The sequence below is a fragment of the Calcarisporiella thermophila genome, assembly GCF_041956535.1.
Source record: "Calcarisporiella thermophila strain CBS 279.70 unplaced genomic scaffold VTP21scaffold_18, whole genome shotgun sequence".
Classification (NCBI taxonomy): Eukaryota; Fungi; Calcarisporiellomycota; class Calcarisporiellomycetes; order Calcarisporiellales; family Calcarisporiellaceae; genus Calcarisporiella; species Calcarisporiella thermophila.
The window spans coordinates 176,533-199,481 of NW_027192208.1; the positions used below are offsets into that span (position 1 = coordinate 176,533).

At 53.1% G+C, this 22,949-nt stretch overlaps 9 protein-coding genes across 9 annotated transcripts; 5 read left to right on the forward strand and 4 right to left on the reverse strand.

Moving 5' to 3' along the window:
- Positions 1-257: 257 nt before the first annotated feature.
- Positions 258-2,167, reverse strand: VTP21DRAFT_3583 (uncharacterized protein; the record flags this gene model as incomplete). Its single annotated transcript, XM_069393901.1, has 6 exons — positions 258-844; positions 919-1,045; positions 1,118-1,467; positions 1,574-1,874; positions 1,939-2,010; positions 2,093-2,167. The coding sequence occupies 6 exons, from the start codon at positions 2,165-2,167 to the stop codon at positions 258-260; spliced, it is 1,512 nt and encodes a 503-aa protein (XP_069249021.1).
- Positions 2,168-2,747: 580 nt separating this feature from the next.
- Positions 2,748-3,650, forward strand: VTP21DRAFT_3584 (uncharacterized protein; the record flags this gene model as incomplete). The annotated part of the gene is made up of 4 exons (XM_069393902.1): positions 2,748-3,047; positions 3,149-3,318; positions 3,379-3,444; positions 3,506-3,650. The coding sequence occupies 4 exons, from the start codon at positions 2,748-2,750 to the stop codon at positions 3,648-3,650; spliced, it is 681 nt and encodes a 226-aa protein (XP_069249022.1).
- A 319-nt stretch (positions 3,651-3,969) lies between these two features.
- On the reverse strand, positions 3,970-4,335 carry VTP21DRAFT_3585 (uncharacterized protein; the record flags this gene model as incomplete). Its single annotated transcript, XM_069393903.1, has 3 exons — positions 3,970-3,992; positions 4,051-4,143; positions 4,233-4,335. The coding sequence occupies 3 exons, from the start codon at positions 4,333-4,335 to the stop codon at positions 3,970-3,972; spliced, it is 219 nt and encodes a 72-aa protein (XP_069249023.1).
- Positions 4,336-4,489: 154 nt separating this feature from the next.
- VTP21DRAFT_3586 (uncharacterized protein) lies at positions 4,490-6,226 on the forward strand (the record flags this gene model as incomplete). Its single annotated transcript, XM_069393904.1, has 5 exons — positions 4,490-4,687; positions 4,756-4,848; positions 4,919-4,998; positions 5,093-5,340; positions 5,427-6,226. The coding sequence occupies 5 exons, from the start codon at positions 4,490-4,492 to the stop codon at positions 6,224-6,226; spliced, it is 1,419 nt and encodes a 472-aa protein (XP_069249024.1).
- A 308-nt stretch (positions 6,227-6,534) lies between these two features.
- On the reverse strand, positions 6,535-7,282 carry VTP21DRAFT_3587 (uncharacterized protein; the record flags this gene model as incomplete). Its single annotated transcript, XM_069393905.1, has 2 exons — positions 6,535-7,107; positions 7,178-7,282. 2 exons carry the CDS (start codon positions 7,280-7,282, stop codon positions 6,535-6,537), a joined length of 678 nt encoding a protein of 225 aa, XP_069249025.1.
- Positions 7,283-8,143: 861 nt separating this feature from the next.
- Positions 8,144-10,694, forward strand: VTP21DRAFT_3588 (uncharacterized protein; the record flags this gene model as incomplete). Its single annotated transcript, XM_069393906.1, has 6 exons — positions 8,144-8,434; positions 8,512-8,710; positions 8,781-8,848; positions 8,906-10,052; positions 10,122-10,345; positions 10,422-10,694. The coding sequence occupies 6 exons, from the start codon at positions 8,144-8,146 to the stop codon at positions 10,692-10,694; spliced, it is 2,202 nt and encodes a 733-aa protein (XP_069249026.1).
- Positions 10,695-11,116: 422 nt separating this feature from the next.
- VTP21DRAFT_3589 (uncharacterized protein) lies at positions 11,117-16,911 on the forward strand (the record flags this gene model as incomplete). Its single annotated transcript, XM_069393907.1, has 13 exons — positions 11,117-11,407; positions 11,557-11,649; positions 11,729-11,937; positions 12,003-12,131; positions 12,215-12,330; positions 12,447-12,881; positions 13,010-13,164; positions 13,501-13,735; positions 14,293-14,610; positions 14,671-15,065; positions 15,142-15,525; positions 15,585-16,082; positions 16,198-16,911. The coding sequence occupies 13 exons, from the start codon at positions 11,117-11,119 to the stop codon at positions 16,909-16,911; spliced, it is 3,972 nt and encodes a 1,323-aa protein (XP_069249027.1).
- A 923-nt stretch (positions 16,912-17,834) lies between these two features.
- VTP21DRAFT_3590 (uncharacterized protein) lies at positions 17,835-18,598 on the forward strand (the record flags this gene model as incomplete). The annotated part of the gene is made up of 2 exons (XM_069393909.1): positions 17,835-17,975; positions 18,062-18,598. 2 exons carry the CDS (start codon positions 17,835-17,837, stop codon positions 18,596-18,598), a joined length of 678 nt encoding a protein of 225 aa, XP_069249028.1.
- A 1,567-nt stretch (positions 18,599-20,165) lies between these two features.
- On the reverse strand, positions 20,166-22,535 carry VTP21DRAFT_3591 (uncharacterized protein; the record flags this gene model as incomplete). The annotated part of the gene is made up of 1 exon (XM_069393910.1): positions 20,166-22,535. The coding sequence occupies one exon, from the start codon at positions 22,533-22,535 to the stop codon at positions 20,166-20,168; it is 2,370 nt and encodes a 789-aa protein (XP_069249029.1).
- Between the last annotated feature and the right edge of the window lie 414 nt (positions 22,536-22,949).

Consider the following 22,949-nt stretch of genomic DNA (forward strand, 5'->3'; position numbering starts at 1 on the left):
GGGAGCATCTGATAAATACGAAGCAATGTGTGCAGATTGGACCCCAGAGTGACAACAGGTCGTACATGTCTTGGTTTCCAATTTTGCAGTCAATTGCAGATAGCTCTTAATAGGTGCAACCAAATTGCATTCAATAGGATATTGCATATTATCATACTTAAGGTGGGGGGAAGAAGTGGGAGAGAAAGAAAATAAGTGACAAATGGAATAATAATACACAGGATGAATGACCAGATGATGGATGAAAATAGGGGATATCATAGTGTCTGCTCAAGCGTTACTCCTGTTTGAACGGGTATACTAGCGCGTTTCCAAGACATTCTTTTAAACACTTTCGACCACGAGCCCTCGCCTGCCGGATGGTCTGCCGCAGAGGCTACCACAGTTTGACGCCGTCGAAGCGTGCACGGGTCGCCTGCTGTACTTTCCTCGTCCTCTTTCTCGAGCAGCATGCTCTTGGGGCGATTGTCTCCCAGCTCTACGGAGCGCCGCGACCAAACATTCCCACCGCAAAAATAGTAAAATCCGCCGCCACCCGTAGGGCTAAGAGGGGTCGGTCCGGTGGCAGAAAAGAGGCGGCGCCTACGTTGCATAGAACTGGCCGCCTCTCCCTGCGCCCTGGGCTCCTCTTTCTTCTCCTCTTTGTTCTTCCCACCGTCGTTGGCGACCTCGATTTTCTTCTCCTCCACCTTCTCTGCTCGAATGTTTTCAATGGAAGAGGGCGGGTCAATCGAGAGCAGCTCGATGAGATGCTTGTTCTCCATTATCTTCGTCAATATCTTGTTGATATAGAGAATCAGAGCCTTATTTTCGTCTTTGAAGTGGCGTATCTCATCACCCATTCCTGTGTGAAGATAAGTGCGAGGTTAGAAGTGGGGACAGAGTCATGACATCCTAACAAAATAGGCAAAGAATTACTTTCTACAATATGGTTTGTTTCCTCCTCCTTTCGCGCCATGTCCGTCGAATCTGCCGACGCACGCTCTAGCTCCTCGGCAAGGTTGAGATTAGCATTTTCTTCCTGGACAACGGGTGATTTTTCCGGCTAATGCAAAGAAGCAAAAGAGCGTCAAAAGGCTGTCTGAAAGCATGGGGTGTGAGTTGAGAGAGCTCCCACCTGCAGCAAGGGATTCAACATGAACTCTCCGCTGATCGTGCGCTCATGCAGTAAGATTTGATATCCCTCATTTTCCTCCATTAACCTCCGGTTCACTTGCATAACCTGTGAAACTTCGTTCTCAAGAGCCGTCATTCTTAGACTTTGATTTTGCAGGCGAACCATATACTCATGGGTAACGTTTCTCTGACGGTCAAGCTCTGCCCGAAGCTCCGAGATATAGCGGTCTTGCGCACGGATCGTGGTGGAAGCAATCTTACGCTCGCGGACGAGAACAGCCTCTTCATCCACAGCCTCGGAATTTGGAGCGGGTGAGTTGGCATCGGAGCAGCAAGGAGAGGAGGTCTCATCTATGAGGATAAAAAAGAAAAACGAATACAGGGGAATCAGGGTAAGAAGCGCTTGCGCTTCTCCATTTTGCTTTCCAATCCCAATGATTCCCAATCCCCTTCTTACCAGAAGAGTCAGAGCTGCCCCGTCTTCTATCAGTATGCTCATTCCCTCCCGCTTGCTCCCGTCGTAGTCGCTGAATCCTCTCCTTTAGCTCTGCTTCACGCTTTTGCCAAGCCACCTTCTCTTCCTCAAAATACCCTACCTCCTTTGCAATTTTTCTCTCTAAATCCCGCTTGCTTCGGAGGAGGGTTTGGTTTTCGCGCCGTAGGGTAGATACATCCTGCTCCTGTGCAAAGAGCTGGTTTTCGAGTCGTGTGTGTGAGTCGCGTGCTTCCTGAGCCTCGCGTTGGGAGGCAGTGTATTTCTGAAGAGATACAAGCGGGTTGGATCATGGGTGGATAAAATTGGGTTGGTTGAAGAGAGGTTACCTTGCGAAAGTAGGCATTCTCAAGTGAGAGCTGCTTGTTTGATTCTCTAAGCTGTTCCAGCTGAGCGAGGAGCTGACGCGTTTTGCAGTTAGAAGAAAAAAAGAAATGAATTCGCATGCACGAAATTGGAAGAAGAAAGGGAATGAGAGCATACAGAGTAGTTCTTCTCGTATATCCCGCTCAGCTCTTTGCGAAAGCACTCGGGCGTATCCACTGCTTGTGCTGCCATAGAACCTCTCAGACTTTTGAATTCATAAGAATGGAAAGCAAAAAGGTGAGCCAGATTTGTGACTAGTTTTTGCCGTTTTTGATTTCTGGTTCCGACTAAGGGGGATTTGGAATGTAATGGGATTGGAAGATATGGAGAATGAGACTAGCGAGAGCTGCCTAATGAAAGCAGATGAGGTCATAGCAGGCCGGAATAGCAAAATGAGGGTGGAAGTCCATTTTTTATTTCAGGCCATCTCTATTATTTTCCTAGAACATGCTTGTGGAATCTAGTAATGGATTGTTTGCCTGCCTAGAGAAAATCGTGTTTATCATGGAATATTCGGCTCTTTAGCCACGCTGAACCGAATCAAAAGGGATGCCAAGTAAATACCTTTTGATACACGGCGTAAAAATGCTGACGAAATATCGAAAGCCTGGGAGAATATGCATATTTCACACTACTTTTTCGTCAGAACGATTTTGTGACAAAGTGCAGTCACAGAAGCCACGGTATTTCAGTGTAGCGGCGGCGTCTCTTTTTTTTTTTACTCACGATTTGACTGCTTCACCCTATTACATTCTCGGAAGTATTTCAAACCATGATGGCCTGGCGTTGCTCTGGAGCCTCCAATCGGGACCTCGTCCAAAATCTAGCGCTTGCCAAAATCATTACCAATCCTCGCGTCGAGCAGGCCATGCTTGCCACCGACCGAAGGCATTATGCGCGTAGTCAACCATATCAAGATTCGCCTCAAGGGATTGGCTATGGCGCGACTATTTCAGCACCACACATGCACGCTCATGCTCTCGATCAACTGGAGCCTTATCTCCAACCAGGCATGCGAGCTCTGGACGTTGGCAGCGGATCCGGATATTTGACAAGCTGCATGGCAGAAATGGTAGTTGAAGCTATATCCATTTTGCGGAGCCCCGCATTCGTTTAGTCTGTTTTTTATTTCCTCGAAAGTAACCTTTTTGTGCTATCTATATTGATGTTTAGGTGGGAAAGGAGGGAAAGGTAGTGGGGATTGAACACATTCCCGAGCTGGTCGATCTATCAACAGAAAATGTTCGGAAGGCCCGCCCAGAATTTCTGGACGAGGGTCGTGTGGAGTTTGTTGTGGGTGACGGCCGCAAAGGGTATCCAAAAGAAGCTCCTTATGACTGCATGTAAGCGCTTTGATTTTGACCATTTGAGCTTGCCAAAATTTCCCAATGTGTATCGACTAGACACGTTGGCGCGGCTGCCCATGAGACGCCCAAAGATTTGATTGAACAGCTCAAAGCTCCTGGGCGGTAAGCATAGTGGCTGAATAAAATGAAAACCGACGCTGACATTGCATTTTTCTGCCGACAGGATGTTCATTCCTGTGGGGGCCTCACTAGGGCAGTCGATCTATCTTGTCGATAAAGACAGAGATGGCAAGGTGACGAAAAAGGAGTTGATGGGTGTCATGGTGAGGATACATGCCTGTTTTCCGGCGAAAACGAATGGATATTAACTCAATAACTTGACTAGTACGTCCCCTTGACGGATCCGGACAAACAGCGTGAGGGGTGGTGACTAGAGCGTGCGTCTCACGATCGGAGCGATTTTTTATTTTGTTGCTTGACTTTTCTTATTGTTTGGTTCACTCAAGTTTTGGTCTCTGTCAATTAAGGGGATATAATGCCGGTAGTTAATTATCATAGTAGTATGTTTTTTAATTGAATGTAAAAAAAAAAATAAGTAACCAAAATACAAAAATGAAAAGGAGAGAGAGAGGGCAATGAAGAGATAAGCGTCGTGTCTAATGGTTGCAGTGTATGGCCCCAACGGTCCTAACGGGCCTCGAATTGCACCACTATCAAGGACCAGAATTAAAGCATTCATATGGCAATGATTAAAGAGTCCGGGCTTACTTCTCTTGGTGCGTTTTTTATACATGACACGATGCCCACATTCGTTGCATCGGATAGGCTCCCGCGGTTTGATCTGGTTCTCAGCACCGCAATCTAGTGATGATAATTTATAAGCCAATCCATTCTCTCAAGATCCATCTCAAAATCCATTGAAGGGAAGTGATCCATCGCGATGATCTCACCTGCGCACAAGTATGCCATCTGCACCGGTTGCCGCTGACCTTGTAGACCGAGGCCGGGCGCCTGAGAGCCTGTGAGGCCGCTGGAGGGTGTGTATTGCTCCATATCTAATCTTTGTTGTGTAGAAAATGAAAAAAGGCCGAAAGGAAACTGTGACTTTGTGTACTCTGGAGAGAATGGACCAAATCCCAGCCACAATCTGAATTAGACAGCAAGAAACCCAAGAGCGCTATTCTTCACGAAATATAGTTGGGTGGCCATGGATTCTATGCTAGAGGATATTCCGGAGGCGGATTTCACAGAATCCTCACAGCGCGCCTGGGAGCAGCAACAAGAAATTGAGGATGAGTTCGAACGGAGACGGAGAGCAAGAACAATCGCCGTTCCCACTGATGATAAAAAAGTGCGGTTAAAGTTAAGAGAGCTCGGAGAGCCACAGTGCTTATTCGGCGAAGGGGTGAGTTTGATGGATTAATTTGCACTTTTGCCCCATCAGCTGGCCTTAACAGCTCTTTGTCTATCCAGCCTGGGGATCGTCGCGATCGGTTAAGATATTTGCTTTCAAAGTTGGAGGGAGTGGAGGTGGAGGACGAGGAGGAGGAGTCAGAAGAATCAGAGGTAGCTGCCTTATTTCCCTCCCCTCATTTTTGTTAATTCTGTTTATTAAGATGGCTCTCATTCTTTATAGGAGGAGGAGGAGTTCTATACCGAAGGAAGCATGCAATTACTAGCGGCAAGAAGAGAGATCGCCAGATATTCGCTTCCAAGGTATCGCTTTTTCTTTGGCGTTATTTGCTTTTAAAATGTATTTGATGCCGTATTCTAACCAAGACTCCTCTTCTGAATTTTGGGTTCATTTTAGGGCGCGCGCTCGACTAGCACGGCAGCGAGAGGAGCAAGAGTTTACCTTGCCCCAGCTCAAGTCTGCGCGCAGAGACCTCAATGAGAAGCTTAAAACCTTTGCCAACTTTAGTTCCCAGATAGAGGGGGAGCGTCCGGTATCTGCAAGTGTTTTCGCACCAAACTCAAAAATCGTGGCTACCGGCTCCTGGACGGGGTTATGCAAACTATGGAGTGTTCCACAGAGTGAATGCATTCTAACTCTGCGAGGTAAGGCTATTTCTATTCTTCTCTGTGCCTCCTCCCCACCCCCCCTCTCTATCCACCTCCATCTAATGGCTCATGCATTACCGTAGGGCATACGGAGCGCGTTGGTGGGATTGCCTTCCACCCGGAGGCGTTTCACACCCTAGACCAATCCTCGGCGAACCTTGTCTCAGGCGCAGCCGACGGTTCAGTTTATCTGTGGTCGCTGGACCGTGATACGCCGCTCGCGTCTCTGAAGGGCCATCAATTGCGGGTCGCCCGCGTAGCCTTCCACCCATCTGGTCGCTACGTCGGCACTGCCTCGCACGATACCACCTGGCGCCTGTGGGACGTTGAGAAGCGGCACGAGCTGCTATGTCAGGAGGGCCATGCCAAGGAGGTCCATGCCATCGCGTTCCAGGACGACGGGGCCCTCGTGGGCAGCGGCGGGTTCGATGCCATCGGGAGGGTGTGGGACTTACGAACGGGGAGGTCGGCGATGGTGCTACAGGGGCATGTCAATGACATCTATGCAATCGACTTCTCCCCCAACGGCTACCAAGTTGCCACCGGCAGTGCAGATAATTCGGTGCGGATCTGGGATCTTCGGTCGCTCAAGCAGCTGCACGTCATCCCGGCCCACAACTCTCTGGTGTCGGACGTGAAATTCTTCCACCACCACGCGCCCCACACCGAGAAGCCCGAGACCACGGGGCTGTTCCTGGTGAGCGGCGGCTTCGACGGGAGCGTGAGGATATGGTCCGCGGACGACTGGCGAATGGTGAGAAGTCTAGAGGGCCACGACGGAAAGGTTGCGAGTGTGGACGTGTCGGGCGACCGTCAGTGGATTGTGTCGGGAGGATTCGATCGCACCTTCAAGCTGTGGTCCCAGGAGGGCAATGTTTATTGAGGGGGAGGGGGTGCAAACAATAAAAATGCGATTTTTCTCTTTCACTTTATTGAGAAGTATAGGTAATGGATCCCCTCTCGGGCCAAGGAAATGGGGTCAGTGCGAGTACACAGAAGAAATGAACGATGGAAAACACAAATATGTAAAGTACACGGATGCTAGGCCAATAAATTGGGCATTATGATACAATTCGCCGCCCTCTTGTCTGCTGCCTCTCACTCCTCCCTCCCGCTTGACAAGTCCCTGTACCGCCAAATAACTTTTTGGCTCTCGCTATGTGATTTTGTTTTTCCCATTAGAACGCAATCCTAGAGCAGAGAAGAATTGGGCGATAGCCTACAATACCTTTTCCACATGGCTCCCACCACCTCTGACACTTGTGCATTCGAGAGCCAGGGGAAGAGGAGGCGCACGATGGGAGCATAGTGTGTTCGGTACAGGATGAACGCGTTGGGCCGCTTGCGCTTCTTGGAGGGGGCGGCGGAGGGGTGAGCCGCGGAAGGGGGCGGATTAAATAGAAGATTGGGGTCGCCGCCTCGTTTCTTGGCATTGCATGTGCCACAGGCTCTCGCCGGGTTGGTCGGTTTCACATCCTCGCTCAGCGACAGCGCACGGGGGGATATGGCGGCGTCGTACATCAGGCTGACCAGAGGGAGCCCTTGTTGCAAACGATCTCTATCCATTCCGGCGGCCACTTCGCTTCTCGGAGGGGTGTCCACCTCGTGGAGCAGCATGGAAGGGTGAGGAGGGGCGTGTGGATGGCTCTTCTTTAGGGGTGGGAGGCAGGGCGATAGAGGACGTACGTGCAGCTCGGAGGAGGAGGCGGATGGAAAGGAGGACGGGGGTTCCCTCTGCTGGCTCGGATTCTCCGGCGGATCTGCCTGTAATGTTCACACGCATGGTTAGTAGGGAGGGAGGGGTGATGAGGGGCGAGAAGGGGGAGAAAGCAACCTCGTTGAGGGCAAGCTCCCACCACGCATCGGCGTCGTCGAAGCGGAGCTCGCGGGCTGGAGAATCGTCGGCTTCGTCGAGTGGGAACGGGATAGGGAGAAGCATGGGGGGAGTAGGGTTGGGGAGGGGGAAAGCGAAAGAGGGGAGAAGACGGGCAGGATAGACTTTAGATGCGGAAAAAAGCTGTGAACCTCGCGGCCATATTTTATACTTCTCAAAGTAGGGGCATTCCTAATCGGGCGACCAAAAGGCTAGCTGGGAGAACGGCAGCAATGTTTTCCTTCTCCTTCTCCACCCCACTTTCCCCCCTGCAAGAAAGGTAACCTTAGCACAAAACACTAGTATGGCGCCCGCCTTCCTTCTCGGATGATAGCCAACCCCCTCAAGTCAATAAAGCTTGGAAAGCCCCTCTCCCCGCCTCCACCTTCTATCCCCGAGTTTAATTTACAGATAGCTCTTATTTGGGTAACTCTCCCAGAAAACCATGCCCTAACTCAATTCTGAAGTGACTGCGACCCAATGGCTTGGAAAGAGCGGCACTCCCATTTCCGTCCCCTCTCCTCCGCCATCCTTCTCGCTCCAAAGGAGCTGGGCTGCTCGTGGGCCTTCGTGGCCGTGTAAACCCTTCCCATTGCTCTCCTCACATAGCAAGCGGTATCGGCGCCTCTCCGCGTTGCAATTAGACTGCTTGCGCCACACCCGAGCCGGGTCATTGAATTGAGAATCAAATATAACGCTACTGCGCTGTTATCTCCACACTCGTTTTGATTTTCCCCACACTCCGAGGTCCGAGTTAAATCTCTAAACCCTAATCATTGACTCTAACCTAACCTAGATTGTTGAGGGTAGTTTATTTCCAAAACATTGTGCGCGCGTCCCTGAGTGGATGTGTCAAAATAAATCGCGTCCCCTTCATCCTCATTCTCCTCCCCCCCCCCCCCTTTCATTGCCGTATTTAATCCCAAGATGCATCCGCCTATAACTCCTCAGCGCCCCAGTTCCAAACCCAATCACCGTATCACGCCGAATAAATTCAACGATGACGAGGCTGAAAAGCGATCGCGCCGGCAATCTGCACTAGATCAGCGATTGCGGCGCGTGTCCAATCTGCTCCACACGCCCGGAAGCAATGGCCCATCCCCCCGAAGACCCATGAAACCTATTGATGTGGTCAATCCCAATACGCCACTACCAAGCTTAAGCAGAGAGCAAATGTACATGAATTTTGAGGAGTGGATGAAGATGGCAACCGATAATGTGCTTATCCAGAACTTTTTTAGTCAGGATGAACACCGTGCTAACCAAGATGTTGTGTGCTTTTTCATTGCTGTTAGAAAATCAATGCGACCAACAGTTGGAATTTTGCCCTTATCGATTATTTTCACGAGATGACGTTCCTCCGTGAAGGCAATTCCATCAATTTCCAAAAGGCATCATGCACGCTTGATGGATGTGTGAAAATTTATACATCGCGAGTGGATTCAGTGGTGTCAGAGACCGGGAAGCTGCTCAATGGGCTGGCCGATAGTAACAGTACGCTTCTAGCTGCTCCGCTGTCTCGTGATGAAAGGACTCATTTTTTTTACTTATGTAACCACAATAGGAGAAGAAAGGGTATATGATGACGATGAAGATGAAGATGGAGAGACTGAGCGCACCACTCGAAAGAAGGTATATTCACTTTTCCTTGAAGCCGCAGTATACGTTATTGAATTTTGCCCACTCTAGGCGTCACGCAGCGAAAATACTCTTGTCAAAGACTTCTCCGCTCTCACCCTCAAGAAGTTTGATCTTGAATTTGCGGTGGACCCCCTCTTTAAGAAGACCTCGGCTGATTTCGACGAGGGCGGGGCCAGAGGGCTGCTGCTAAATCACCTGGGTGTAGACCGCGAGTGCCGTATTATCTTCGATGCGAGTGATGCCGTCGCTGAGGCGGATGATGAGGTGGAAGAGGAGGACGACGAGGAGGAGCAATCCAAAGAAAAAGAGCTGGAGCAAGTTCCCGTGCTACTCGACATGTCTGCGCTGGTGGCGAAACTGCCGACGAATCTATCGGAGTTAGTGTCTCGCGAGATCTGCCCTTCGCTGGCCGACTTCGAATTCTCATCCGAGGACACGGGCGATCTCTCCATGCTCAAACACTCTCTCCAGCAGGAGGTCGAGCAGGCTCAGGCCGCCGGGGAGGACATTGACGACTTTTTCGATTCCAACGAGCATCAGCCGTTTGTACCCCTGGGGCTCCAGGACGACGACGACGACGACGGGGAGGGCCTTGGCGGGGAGGGTGAGTTCGATCCGTTGGACTCGGGGCTCAATGCGGTCTCCGAGCGCGACTTTGTGATGGCCATGACGGGTGAACAAAACGAGGTGTTCTCCTATTTCGACACGAGGTTCACTCGCAACTGGGCGGGGCCGGAGCACTGGAAGCTCCATAGCCGAGTGTCGAAGGACACAACCAAGGCGGCGACCGGCGCCGACGGCGACGATCCACCTCCTCTTGAGAAGAAGCGGCGGAAAGAAAAGGAGGTGGTTGAGATTGATTTCATCAACGGGATGGACATTGACGAGGAGGTCCTCTTCGCGCCCGCCTCCAAGAGCTCCATCACACTCCCGGAGTTCAAGCCGGATAAGGAGCCAACCCACCTGCTTCCGGACGATATGCATTTCTCCTCCCGACAATTGCTACGGCTTTTCCTTAAGCCATCCTTCTCCCTTCAGCGAAAACTTCGGAGGCCCGGCGGCCCTGTTGCCGAGGCGGGATGGGAGGGGGATGGGAATGGGTTGGAGATGGAGCCCGATGAGAAGTTCTGGGCTGCCGACCAAAATGAGAACGGGCTCTTGGCGGATGGGGTGGACGTGTTCCGTACCGACCTTGGTATGTATTAAAAATATTTTCAGTGCTAGCTTTGGACATACTCATCCTTTTTTTTTTTTCCTCCACCAGCGACCGCAGATTCTCGTGATTCCGCTGATGCTCTCTTCAATGACGCGGAAGACTTGGAAGACGATATGATATTCGAGGACGACCTGGCCGATCTAGGCGACCCGGTCATATCCCAAGCACGAAAAGTGAAGCCGCAGCAAATCAACTACGCCAGGATGGCCAAGAGAGTCGATGTTCGTAAATTAAAGGAAAATCTATGGCGTGAGCTAATACATGATAGCAAGGTGAGCCTTTCGACCATTAAAAAATGCTGCTTTCACTTTTGCTAACTTTTGGCCTATGGAACCCTCGCTAATGTAGACCGAACCAACCAATGGTGATGTTGAACCTCTCCAAGACCCGGAATCCACAGAGGATGCCGACGACGGCACAGAGGTGGCTGGAGAGCAGCGCTTTTCCGAAATCGTGCAGGGGCTCAAGAATCGCTACACCGCGAATAAGATGCGCGATATTTCGGTGCCGTTCTGCTTCATTTGCCTGTTGCATTTGGCCAATGAGAAGAATTTAAAGATCAGCGAGGCCGGGGCAGATGGGGAGTTGAATGAGCTGGTGATTACTCAGGACTCCTTCTAAGGGCTTTGTACCATTTATTTCTTTCCCTCTCCTCCTCTTTGCTCCCTTCCGCCGCTTGAAGATCAGGGTTAGGTTTTGTTCATGTGTATTTTGTGTTTTTGTAATTTTCTTTCTCTTTGGTCGATATCTTTTCTCACCTATTCCTAGTTCATATATGCTTTTCTTCTTTCTGAATTCCTGCTAATCTCATTTGTCTGCTTGTATTGGAATAGCCTTTTTTTTCCTGTGCCTTATATACAACCTAATAGATTCCATACCTCCCTCTCTACTGGCCTTTCAGATATCCGATTTCAGACAGTGGCGGAGTCAGTCTTGAGTTGGAGCGAACAAATTCTGACGCAAAAAAAAAATAATAAACATCTCGAAGTGACATTCACTCCGATTCTTATTCTATCTTGCATCCATTTTAGATCATCATCACCATGGCTTCCACCGAAGAATTACAGCATCTCGTCCTACATCTCCTCTCACAAAACGACACAATTCCCACCACTAAGGGTCTCTCCACAGCTGATGGCCAGCTTGTCGATCAGCCGGCGCTGTACGGAGCGCTGAGCAGTCTACAAATGAAGGAGATGGTTGAATATGAGATTGTAGAGGAGGAGATCTGGAAGCTCACACAGGAGGGTGAGGAGATTGCACGGGAGGGGAGTCACGAGGCAAAGGTGTTCAATGCCGTGCCGGAAGGCGGGATCGCCATTGCCGATTTACCTGTAAGTACTCAGCGGGAGTCGCACTGCTGGAGAAGACGTGCCATCGCGAGAGCAAGGCGATCTCTCCGCATTTCCCCCCCATTTATTGGTTTCTATATTGTATCACGGTTGAGGGAGGACATATTCATACGCGTATTTATTGTTGCTAGAAACTGGTCGGGGCCGAGGTAGCCAAAATTGGACAGGGAAAGGCTTTTAAGAATAAGTGGATAAAGAAGGATGGTGCCAATATTACACGCCTTGTACGTATCGGGGGGCCCCCTCTTTCCTACTCCCGTTGATTTTGGCGGTGGGGTACTAATCTGTAGCTTGCCTCGCTAGGTTGATAGCATCGTGGATCAGACACAAATTGACCTTCGCCAGATCCAATCCACCGGAACACACACCAGCGCCCCCACACTAACGGAGCTGCGCAAGCGTAAATTGTGCGATAAGTCCAAGGTCGTCTCCTATTCCGTGCGAAAAGGACCGCACTTCTCCACTAGCATCGAGAAACAAGCCACCGAAATTACCTCGGAGATGATCGCAAGGTAAGGGGAGGAAGGGGGATGGCTATGCTGCTAAGGAACATGCTAACTTCTTTGTTGTGCACTAGCGGCGAGTGGAAGAATCTGTCCTTCAAGAAATATAATTTTGATGCCGTGGGTGTACCTCCCACAAGTGGTCACCTCCACCCACTGATGAAGGTCCGGCAGGATGTCCGGCAGATTTTCTTCGAGATGGGGTAAGCGAGGATGCGCCCTGCTTGCGTCTTATCATCTAATCCCGCCTCCATCGACTCATCTCTCCCCTCCTCCTAATTTCTAGCTTCGAAGAGATGTTGACCAACAACTTCGTCGAGTCCTCGTTCTGGAATTTCGATGCTCTCTTCCAGCCCCAGCAGCACCCCGCCCGTGACGCGCACGATACCTTTTTCCTAAAAGGTGAGTAAAACCGTTGGGCGGCGTCCCATCCCCTCCCCCCCCTCTGTTGGCCACGCCATTGACCCCGCTCTTCTTTTGCACTCCGCGCGCGCCCCCTCCCTTCTTCCCCTCCCTAGATCCCGTTTCGAGCGACCGCTTCCCCAAGGACTTGATGGAGCGGATCAAGCGGGCGCACGAGAACGGCGGCGACACCGGCTCCATCGGGTATGGATACCAGTGGAAGCAGGCGGAGGCGGAGAAACTCATTCTCCGCACCCACACCACCGCCGTCTCCTCCTACATGCTCTACAAGCTCGCGCAGCAGAAGGAGTTCCGCCCAGCAAAATACTTCTCGATCGACCGCGTGTTCCGCAATGAGACGGTGGATGCCACCCACCTGGCGGAGTTCCACCAGGTCGAGGGGGTGATTGCCGACCGGAATCTCACGCTGGGCGATTTGATTGGGTTCATGGAGATCTTCTTCAAGAAGTTGGGCATGGGTGGCTTGAAGTTCAAGCCGGCCTACAATCCATACACCGAGCCCTCCATGGAGATTTTCGCCTTCCACCCCGGTAAGTAGGGGCCCTTTGGCGCCCTCCCCCCGCATTTCAGTTCGTCACGCAGACTCCGGCCCTCTTGGCACTACTGACCCGAACCACTCTTTTTTTTTTGTTTTCGTTTGCCCTGCCGGCGGGTGTAGATCTACAACAGTGGGTGGAGATTGGAAACTCAGGCATGTTCCGCCCGGAGATGCTTCTCCCGCTTGGGCTCCCGCCCGATGTGCGAGTGATTGCGTGGGGGCTTGGGCTGGAGCGCCCGACGATGGTCAAATACAAGATCCACAACATTCGCGAGGTAAGGATTGGTTTTTCGGCGCGTTTCATGGTGCAGCCATCCCCCTAGGATCCATGTGGATGTTAACAAATGTCTGTCTTGTGTCTGATGTATGTTTCGGTTTTAGCTGCTGGGCCACAAGGTCGATTTGGGCATGATTCAAGAGAATCCGATGATCTAAGACATGATGGTGCGAAAGCTTAGGAGTTGTGATGGTGGAGTTGTTCCTATTTGTTTGAGAGTTCTTAAACGTCTGAAAACCCAAGCCAAATAAACATAGAGAAACATAATTTCCCCTTAGTTTTTGGACATTTTCCGGGGCCCCGACCCTCTTCGGTTCTCGATTCACGTTACCAGGCCAGCGGCGGATTGACAGCTGGCGTGGAGAGGGGGGGGGGGGGTGGGGGCGGCCGGACTGTTGGGGCCGCCCATCCCCCTCTCTGCCGCGGCCCCGGCCGGAGAGCGAGGGCCCAGCCGACAAGAGAGCCGGCTCTGGCTGAGAAAGTTAGTGTTCAGCGCTGGGTTGTGCGCCGAATCCCTAGATCTGGGACAGTGCGCGCTTCTCCCGCACCCAAAAAGCTCGCGCGCGCGAGTACGAAAATTAAGGTTTAAAGTAATCAACGACGGCGTATAAATATATATACGTACCACGTGTTTTCGATATTGTAAAAATTCGTGATGACCACGCGGGCCTCTGTGTAGCCATAACATTTGTTCCGCTTATTTTTTTTTTCCTGTCCTCGCCGCTCGTTCTGTTCCTCTCAACTCTCTCCTCAAACCTTTTTTTTTTTAATGCTGAGAAGTGGCTGGCGAACCATTATCTTTTGCAATTTTTCCGCAAGAGTAGTAGAGTCAGTTTATTTTGCTCCCGTTTTCCCTCCCCTCGTGCTCCCCTTTCCTGGCCCCCCTCCCCCCCTCCCCCTCCTCTCGCCGCCCCCAACCGTGCGCCGACTTTTGCGTCCCCTCATTCCCCCCCGCAGCAAGCCGGCCCGCTGATCTCCCCTCGTCTCCTCTCGCTCGACCGCGGATTCCCCCGCTGCGTCTCCCCCTTGCGCTTCTCCGCCCGCCTTGTTTATACACACGCCCGGCTATTTATTCTCCACCTATCCAGATACTCCCCAATATCCTCTCTCTGTCCCTATTCTCTAGTATATCCGCCCCCCCCCCCCCCGCCCGTATATTCCCCATATAGCGTTCTGATTGTTTATACTTCGCCGCAATCATTTTGGCACTTTCAGAACACAGGAAACGGAGTCATGAGTGATGACCGACATTACCAACCCTACGCCCCCTCCTCTAATGACTCCGCCGCCGGCTTCGATCCTCGGGTAGCCGCGCGTGATCGGTACCCGGCCGCCGTCGCCACCGCCCGCCTCCAGCAGCACCAGCAGCAGCACCAACAGCCTCAACTGCCAAGCTGGGATTCGCGGGGTTTGGACATGTTCCGGGCGGACATGATGTCCGGCGGTAAGATTCTGGCCTCTTGATTACGTGTTTAATGAATCAGCCATTGAATGTTGAAAACAGGATCCTGGCGGAGCCCTCAGCAGTCCATCGCCCAATTCTCCCAGCACTCCACCTCCTTTCCGCAGCAGCCCATTTCGGGAGCATTCTCGCCGCTCTCACACCCGCAGCAGCAGCAGCAGCAGCAGCAGCAGCAGTCGCACTCGCAGCAGTCTTCGCACCAATCGCAATCGGCCGCTCCATTTCAGCCCAGCTCACTCCGGCCCGCAGACAGCCTGTACGGCGGCGCGGGGAGCGGCTGGGAGAGCCAGCCGAGCGTGGTCTTGCCATTCATGTCCAATTCCGCTGGCTTCGACAGCGGCTTCGAAAGCCTGGGTGTGGGTGGGATGTCACAGGTGGGAATGACAGGACTGGAAGGAATGAAAGAAGGGGATCTCCTGGAACAACAGGGCGATACAGTAAGTGGTTCTCGCTTGCACGCCGATTCCCCCAGCGAGCAGTTGGTCTGATATCTCTTGCTTTTCTGCCTCGTAGGGAAGATCCACGGCTGGGTCAGAATACGGCCAGAGTCGCGAGTCGACAACCTATGGCCGAGCTATGGCTGGCTACTCCGGCCTGTCACCGAGTCTCACGCAGCAGACGCAGCAGCAGCAGCACGCACAGTCTCGCCAGGGGATATGGCGAAATAGCGGGAACATTCGCCCCTCCACGGCCATAGTTGACATTGCATCGCCGCAGACTCCGGCTCCATTGCCGCCACAACAGCCGCCCCCCCCGTCTCCTCAACCATTCCAGGTGGAGGGAGGGTTGGCGCGGCCTGGTCAGCAGTCGCAGCAGCAGCAGCAGCAGCAATCACAACATCAACAGCATCCTCACCAGCACCAACCTCAGCAGACGGGGTATTTAAGTCATTCGCATGCTTCCATGTTTATGCATCCCGCCTATTCTCAGGACTCAATGCAGCAACCACAACCTAGAACACGACCACCCCCCATCAGCAGCAATATCATTCCCAGCCGTCGCCACAGCACCACACCTCCCCGCACCCCCCATCCATGCAATACCAGCACCCCCACCCGCGCTCATACACCATCACCGCATCGCACCCATTCATCCCCACCGGCCCCTCCTCCTCCCCCCTCCCTCCCGCGTCCCCCCTCCCTCTCCCCACCAAAATCCCCCCCAGCGGCCCTTCCAGCCGCAGCCCCTGGCGCAGCCGCCGCCGTCGTCGTCGTGGCGATTTCACTGCGAGGAGCACGACCCGCGGCCCGACCCCCCCCACCCCCTCGGAAGCCCCCGCCAGCGCCGCACAGCAGGCCCACCTCCCCCCGTCCTCGCTGCTCCCCCAGCAGGTGAAGCCAGAGTATGGCGGCACGCGGCCGGCCAATGCGTTCATGGTGTTCGAGGGGCGCCACGACGTGGGCGACACGAGAGGGCAGCCGATCCTTGGGCAGGAGTGGACGACGGTCAGTCAGGTAGGCAAACTTGCAAAGAGAAAGGCGAGGTCCCGCCCCGCTCCCCTGGGGCTGGACCTCCATTTAACCACGGTTTTCAATTGACTGTTCCCCTAATTACGCTCTGTCCTTTCAGCCCCGCCATGACCCCTTCCGTCAGCTGCAACCGCCCACAACGCCTAAATCGGCATCCCGGCTCTCGGACCACTCCCCCCTTGCTCCAATCCCGGGCGGGGTGGACTATCTGGGGTCCCCCACCTCGGCCAAGCTTGAGCGGCCGACCATCAAGCGCCCAATGAACGCGTACCTAATCTTCAACCGGGACATGCGGCCCAAGTTGCTCGAGGAGAACCCGTCGATGTCAGTGTCGGAGCTGAGCCGTGAAATCAGCAACCGGTGGCACAACCTGGACAAGAAGGAGAAGGAGTACTACCTGAACAAGGCGCGCGCGCTCAAGGAGGACTTCCAGGCCGAGCACCCCTACTTCTCCTACCGCAAGCGCAAGTCCGACGGGTTCCGGGAGGGCGGCGAGGAGGACGACGGGTACCCCATGAAGCCGCCGACGCGCCGAGCCAAGAAGGACCCCGAGGCCCCCAAGCATCCCATGTCCGCCTTCCTGTTCTACCTCTCGGCGGTCCGCCCCGAGGCGGCGGCCGAGTACCCGGGCAGCACCGTCGGCGCCATCTCGAAGATCATCTCGGAGCGGTGGAAGGTGATGACGGCCGAGGAGAAGGAGCCGTGGGAGCGCAAGAGCCGCGAGGACAAGGAGCGGTACGCGCGCGAGCTACAGGAGTACCACGCCAAAAAACGAATGATGCGCATGGAGGAGGAGAGTGGCGAAGGCGGGTGAACACGCTCACCCTTCACACACACATATATATATTTATATATATATATATATATATAAATACTCACCCCACGATCTATTTATACACAGACCCCCCCCCCCCAACGACGCGCACCCCTCTATCTAATATAGATATACCTCTATTTTATGCTTCTGTTTACCTTACTATTTATTTTAGAAAAAAAAGGGTCCTCTTCGTATTTCTACTACTATTTTTTATTAGCTGCATTTGTAAGATTAATTTATCCCTTTGCATTTTCCCCCCTTCTTCCCCCTCCCCCTCCCCCTTTTCTATATGAATAAATGTGTGTGTTATTTTCCCCCCATTTTATTTTTCTCTTCTTCTTTTATTTATCAGTAGGAAATATATATATATAGTAGGTATACCTTTTCCTTTTTTTTATCTTCTCTTTTCTTTCATGTGTTTTTTTCTTCTTGTCATAACGTGTGTGTTTAGACTTCTTTACATACTTCCTCCTTATAATGACGTTGTTTTTATTTATTCAAAAGACTGTGTTTTCTTGTCCCCTTTTCTCTTTCTCTTTCTCCCACTCACTCACTCTCTCTGGTATAAAGTGCTTTTCCCCGTTTTGTAATTTTGGCTGAAAGCATCAAGAAACATTCGAACCGTCTGGCCCGGCGGTCTCGGATAAAAGGCAAATTTCATATTAGCTAAAAGAGGAGGGGAGGGGGGAGCGACGAGCTGAGACTCTGCCATTGCTATCGTGAGTCACCATTAGCAGAGTTGCGCGGGCTCTCCCTGCCGCTCTGGCCCAGGCTTCCGCTCGCATGAACGATCTTCATATACTATAAAAATTAAGGTAACTTCGGTGATCAGCTCGATTAAGGGACGTGCATGCGGCGAAGGACAAATAAGTGGCTGCAGAGTCGCTGTATGACACTGTCCTTCGAGCGGCAGAAGTCTAATGCGGTTAGTCTCTGCTCTCCCCCTTCACGCTCTCTGCGGTTGGGTTAAGGTGTGGCCGCTGCGTGGTCACAATTTCATATTGTTGTTTTACGGCCAGCCGAATTCTATCTGGGCCATGCCGGGCTTGGAAGGAGCGAGGGCAGGATTGAGTTAAGCTTCTTCGGAGTTGCAAGCTTAAAGCCTCTGCCGGTTATGGAGGGGGTTGTTTTCTTGTTTTCATTTTAGGTTGCGGGGCGAGGAAAACCAGTGTGTGTGAATCCGCGGCCCAGGCTGCACTGGGCGCCATCCGCCGAATGCGTCGCGGGCCTCTGGCTGGCCCTCCACGGCAATAGGAGCTCCAGAGGCCTAATGGGGAAAGCTGCAAACCATAAAGGTTGCCCGCTCGCTTTGAGATTATCACCTGATGATAATCATTCCGACCCATGGGCAGAGAAAGCCAGTCATGGCCCGATGTGCAAGCCAGCAAAGTCAACTCCTCCAATTGGTGGAACCTCGCCCATGGCCGGCGGAATCCAAAGAGAAGCCGAAGAAATGGCTCATGGGGAGAGGAGGCTCTCCAGCCCACCCTCTGAGCAAGGTCCACGTTACCCAATGACGAGAGCTGCGAGCCCGCACCACACAGCGGCCCTGGGGCAATGGTCTAGACCGCCGGGCAGAGGGAGGTCCTACGTAGGGCCAAGAAAATTAGGTTGTGTGTGGGATTCAGGAGATGAAAAAGGGAAGATGGATGGATTGCACGAAGCAGAGCAGGACTGCTTATAGTTAGGAAGAGAAGAAGGTTGCGCGAGCTAACCCTACCCCCGCAGGAGACGGGGAACAACTATTTAGCCGTAGCGGCGGCCGAGAGGCTCCGCAGGGGCCGCGGTAGCCCATACCTCCCCCCCCTCCCCCTCCCCCTCCCCCTCCTCGATACAGAGGCCCTCGTGCCGTCGGGCGGCTAGCCTAGGGCTTATCGTCGTAGAATTGCGGTTCCGTGGCACAGACCAAACAAAAACGAGCGATTATGTGGATGGGCCATCGATGAGTCTAGCCATGAAAATGGATACTTGGGTGGAGTTGCAAATATTTCAAAGCTCAGCAGAGAGGCCGATTTGGTTGGATTGTCGAGGGAGGCTTTTATTTTAATTAATGAACCGCGCATCTCGCCCCATCTGGTGGCTTTAAAGCTCCCCTTGCCCATCGTCCAAGCTTATGCACTCCCAAGCAGGTCGCTTCTAACTTAGTTGACATTCCTCCGGCAGATGACGTGTGTTTGACACCAGGCTTGGCCCCTAATCTCCTTCCGCCCCTTCTGCTCGCTCCCCTCCCCCCTGCTCCTTGTACAAACTACACTTCATCCAGCCACAGCTCTGTGTAAAACTCGGTGACGTTTGCCGTTGTGAAAAGGTGACGACACAGCCGATGAGGCGTAGCCTCTCAGGTCAGAGTTCGATCGGTTGTCAAATGGAACACAGGAGAGGGGAGGGAGAATTTGTGAAAGCAACCTCTCCTTGCTGCAGGTTGGCTCCTTCGAATCGTAGGCGTCGCATGATTCCGGATGGTTTGCCTGCGCTCCCTGCTCCTCTTTCTTGTTGAACTTTGGTGAAAAGAGACTCAAGGTTTACTGAGGGGTGAGTTTGCAAAGGCATGAATCGCTCGTGAGGAGCGTGATGGTATCCCAAACCGCGAGTGGAGAGAGTGAAGGAAATCCCGCTGGGGAATACGGGCTGTGGCATCGTGCCACGGCGCCGGGCGTCCACTTCCCTATGAGGCCCTGCTCTTCCTCGTCCAGTGCGCGCCCCTCCTTGGTGTGGCAGTGCTACTTGGGCTTCCCTCCCTGCCTCCTGTTTCTTTTCCTTATATGTAGTATATGAATTTGGTCCGGCTCATTTCCATGGCGGGCCTTGCCCGAGCGGGAGTGTCTATCTAACCTTAACCCCCCTCCCCTCTTCCGCGGGACTCAATCACGGAAAGAGAAGCAGGCTCGGGAAACGGGGGAACTCCGTCGAGTAGGTTCCTTCTGTTTTCCCGCAACGAGAACCAGCCGCGGGGGAGGGGACAGAGGGGAGAGGCAGCGGGTAGGGTGGCTGGCGAAAAAGGAAGTTTTCATTATCATTGTCGCGCAAACATAACCGCCTCCACCTAACAACTAATCAAGCAAATTAAACAGATGATCTGGATCGAATATCTAAAAACAGGTAAACAAGCAACAAAGTAAAGGGGGAAAAAAAACAATAGGGAGGAAAACGATGGATACAATACAATAAACACATTGAAGACGTAAAAAAAAAAATAGCTAACACAAAGAAACCCATTGTCATGAGGCCGACACCTTAAAAAAAAGGTAGCCTCAGTCGGCCTTTATCTCTCGCCCATGCACCCGAACTCGATATAAACACGTGTAGCGCGAATGCCCCCAGTTGCTCCGTATCCGGACTAGCAGGGTGTGGACGGCGTTCTCCTCGCGCTGCAAATGCACCGGCACGGAGAAGGTCTGAATCGGGGATTTCGCGTTGATATCATATTCGAACTCGGCCAAGAGGCGCTTCTGAGCCGGGCCCTTCTCTGGAGCTCTCGCCTCTCCCCCGTCCTCTCCCTCGCCCTCCGCGTCCTCCAGGCTCCCAGCATTGAACACCCCCCACACCTCCACTCTCCGTGGTGCACTCCGCAGATCCAGCGCAACCAGCCTGCTGACGTGCTCAAGGGTGATTTCCGTCACCACAATGCGCCTCGATAGCAGCACGCCCAGTTGGCCCTCCGCCCCCTCGAACGGCCAGCACTTCCCCACGCTGGTGTCGGGGTGAAGCGCAATCGCCGGCGGTAAGCCCTGCACAACGCCGATGCCCCACCACTGGGCCGCAAGCTTGCCAAGCAGGTGGGTCGGCCGCGCCGTGTAGGTCTTGCTCGTGAGCGAGTGGATCACACGGCCGCCTCCCGAGTAAAGTGCATAGTCGGGACGAGCGATCACGTCGGCCGAGTATCGCTGCAGTGCCTCGTCGATCATCCTCGAAACCAGCCGCATCACGTCCACATCCCCCTCACCACCCGCCACGGATGAATAGGGGCTGTCCTCGCTCTTCAGCTTGGAGTCGATTTCGCGGCGGAGCGCCTCCATCTCCTCCCCAAGCACCTGTAGGAATTCGTCTCTCCCAACGACATCCACCTCCGGCACGACCAGCCGCTGCACCAGCGAAGTGAGCTGGTGCCGGTTGCGAGCGAGGAATTCGTCCCACGACGGCAGAACAACCTCCCGCTCGCCCGGCTTGTCGTTAGGTTGGCTGGGGCTCAGGGCTATGCGCAGCTGAGACAGCCTCGCGTTCATCTGGTCATGCGACACGAGCACGTTTTTCAGCACGCGCCAGAATTCGGGTGCGATTTCGATTCTTCCCCCCGCTCCACGGCGAACGGGGACCCGCGAGGGCAGGTGCTCCGCCAGGGAGGACACGACCCGCTGCGTAATGGCCTGCGCACTCACAGCATGATCCACATGCTTCCTCAGACTACCCAGCTCCTGCTGCATTCCCTCGAGCCCGCGCCGCACCGAGCGCGCATCCTGCGCAACCCCGCTGATCTGCTTGCCATAGGCGTTCAACTCCTCCTGGGCCGCGGCGAGGCGTTGGTCGGTAAGACGAAGCGACTCAGAGAGGGGCTCGAGGTGCTGCACATGGGAATGCAGGTCGGCCAAGCGCTTTGAGAGGACCTCGGCTTGCTGTTGAAGCTCCTGGACATCAGGGTGGGAGGTAGCAAGGGTGTGGAGTTGCTGAACCGCCCTCTCAAGGGCCTCCATGCGTTTGAACACCACCTCTGCCGACACACCCTCGTCCATGACCACCCTAGGCGGCGGAGGGTCCATCTCTTCCCCGCCTCCGCCCCTCTTGACCTCCTTTGCGAGATCTCCCTCGTTCATAAATAGCCAAGCAACCAACGCAACCCCCAGCATCACCAGCCATCCCCTCCATAGTCTTAGTTTTACGAGCCGATCTCGTAACGCCCGCCACTCTATTTTTCCAAGCGATCGCGCCAGCTCTCGCACTATCCAAAACGCCATTAATCCAATCTTCACCCCTAACATCAGCAACCAACCGATCCATCGCTGCACAGGTCGCCACACGGGAACCTTGCGCACCAACACCAGGTTTCCATCCTCATCGTACTCCACCCGCCCTTTGCCCCCGCCATGGCTTGATCCTGCCGCTGATGAGAGATCATGAATGTCGTCTTCATCGCCGATAAAATCGAGTTCGTCGTCAAGGAAGCTTTCTCCCTCCACATAATCATCATAGCCTTCATCCCCCTCTCTTTCAATCCCGTCCTCTCCTTCCTCCTCCTCCTCTTCTCCTTCCGAATCCGAGTACCCGCCTCCCCCCATCGACCACGATCTTCTTCTCCGACTACTTGCCTGCGATTCGTCCAGCGATATGTTGTAGTCGAGTCTCACCGCACCCGGGCTGAAATCCCGCAGGAAATACTTTGAATTCAGTCGACTGGAAGGAGGGGTGGTGGAGGCATCTTTGCGCATTTGGAGGGGAGTCATCTTTTGAGAGGAAAATAGGTGCGATCGCCGGTGCGGCTGCGTTTGCGCGGATGTAGAGGTGAATGGGGAAGTGTGTTGAAGAGTGGGAAGTTGACCTGAGGCAGCGGCTTGGGCAAACGCGGTCGCGATGTTGACGCTCGTGTACTTAGGAGTCAGGGGGGCGCGTCGTGGTTGAGGAGTGGGCATACAGTTTTTGTTTCGTTTGTTCTCTTTTATTTGCTCCCTCCCGATGGAAAAAAAAAAAGGAGAAAAATGCAGCAAGTTCTAATAATTAATCTTGGAATCAATGAAATCCGATCTTGTTGTAATTCTCATGAATAAATTAGAGATCGCATTCTCTTAACACGAAAACCGTGAATAGAAAATAATAAAAAACAAAAATTCGTGTCATTATTGGGCACTAAGGTAGATCGCGTCTAATTGATTTCCGTGTTCTTCCTCTGCGGCTCGAAATAGATAATTTTGGTGTAGATGACACTGTCTATTTGTGGGTCAGAAGTTTATACGGTTGAATAGCATTGTGTTAGCATGGCTTTGCGTTACTGACAGCTGCCCACAGTACAGGCAAGAGCTTCCTGGATGCTTCAATATACAAGTCTA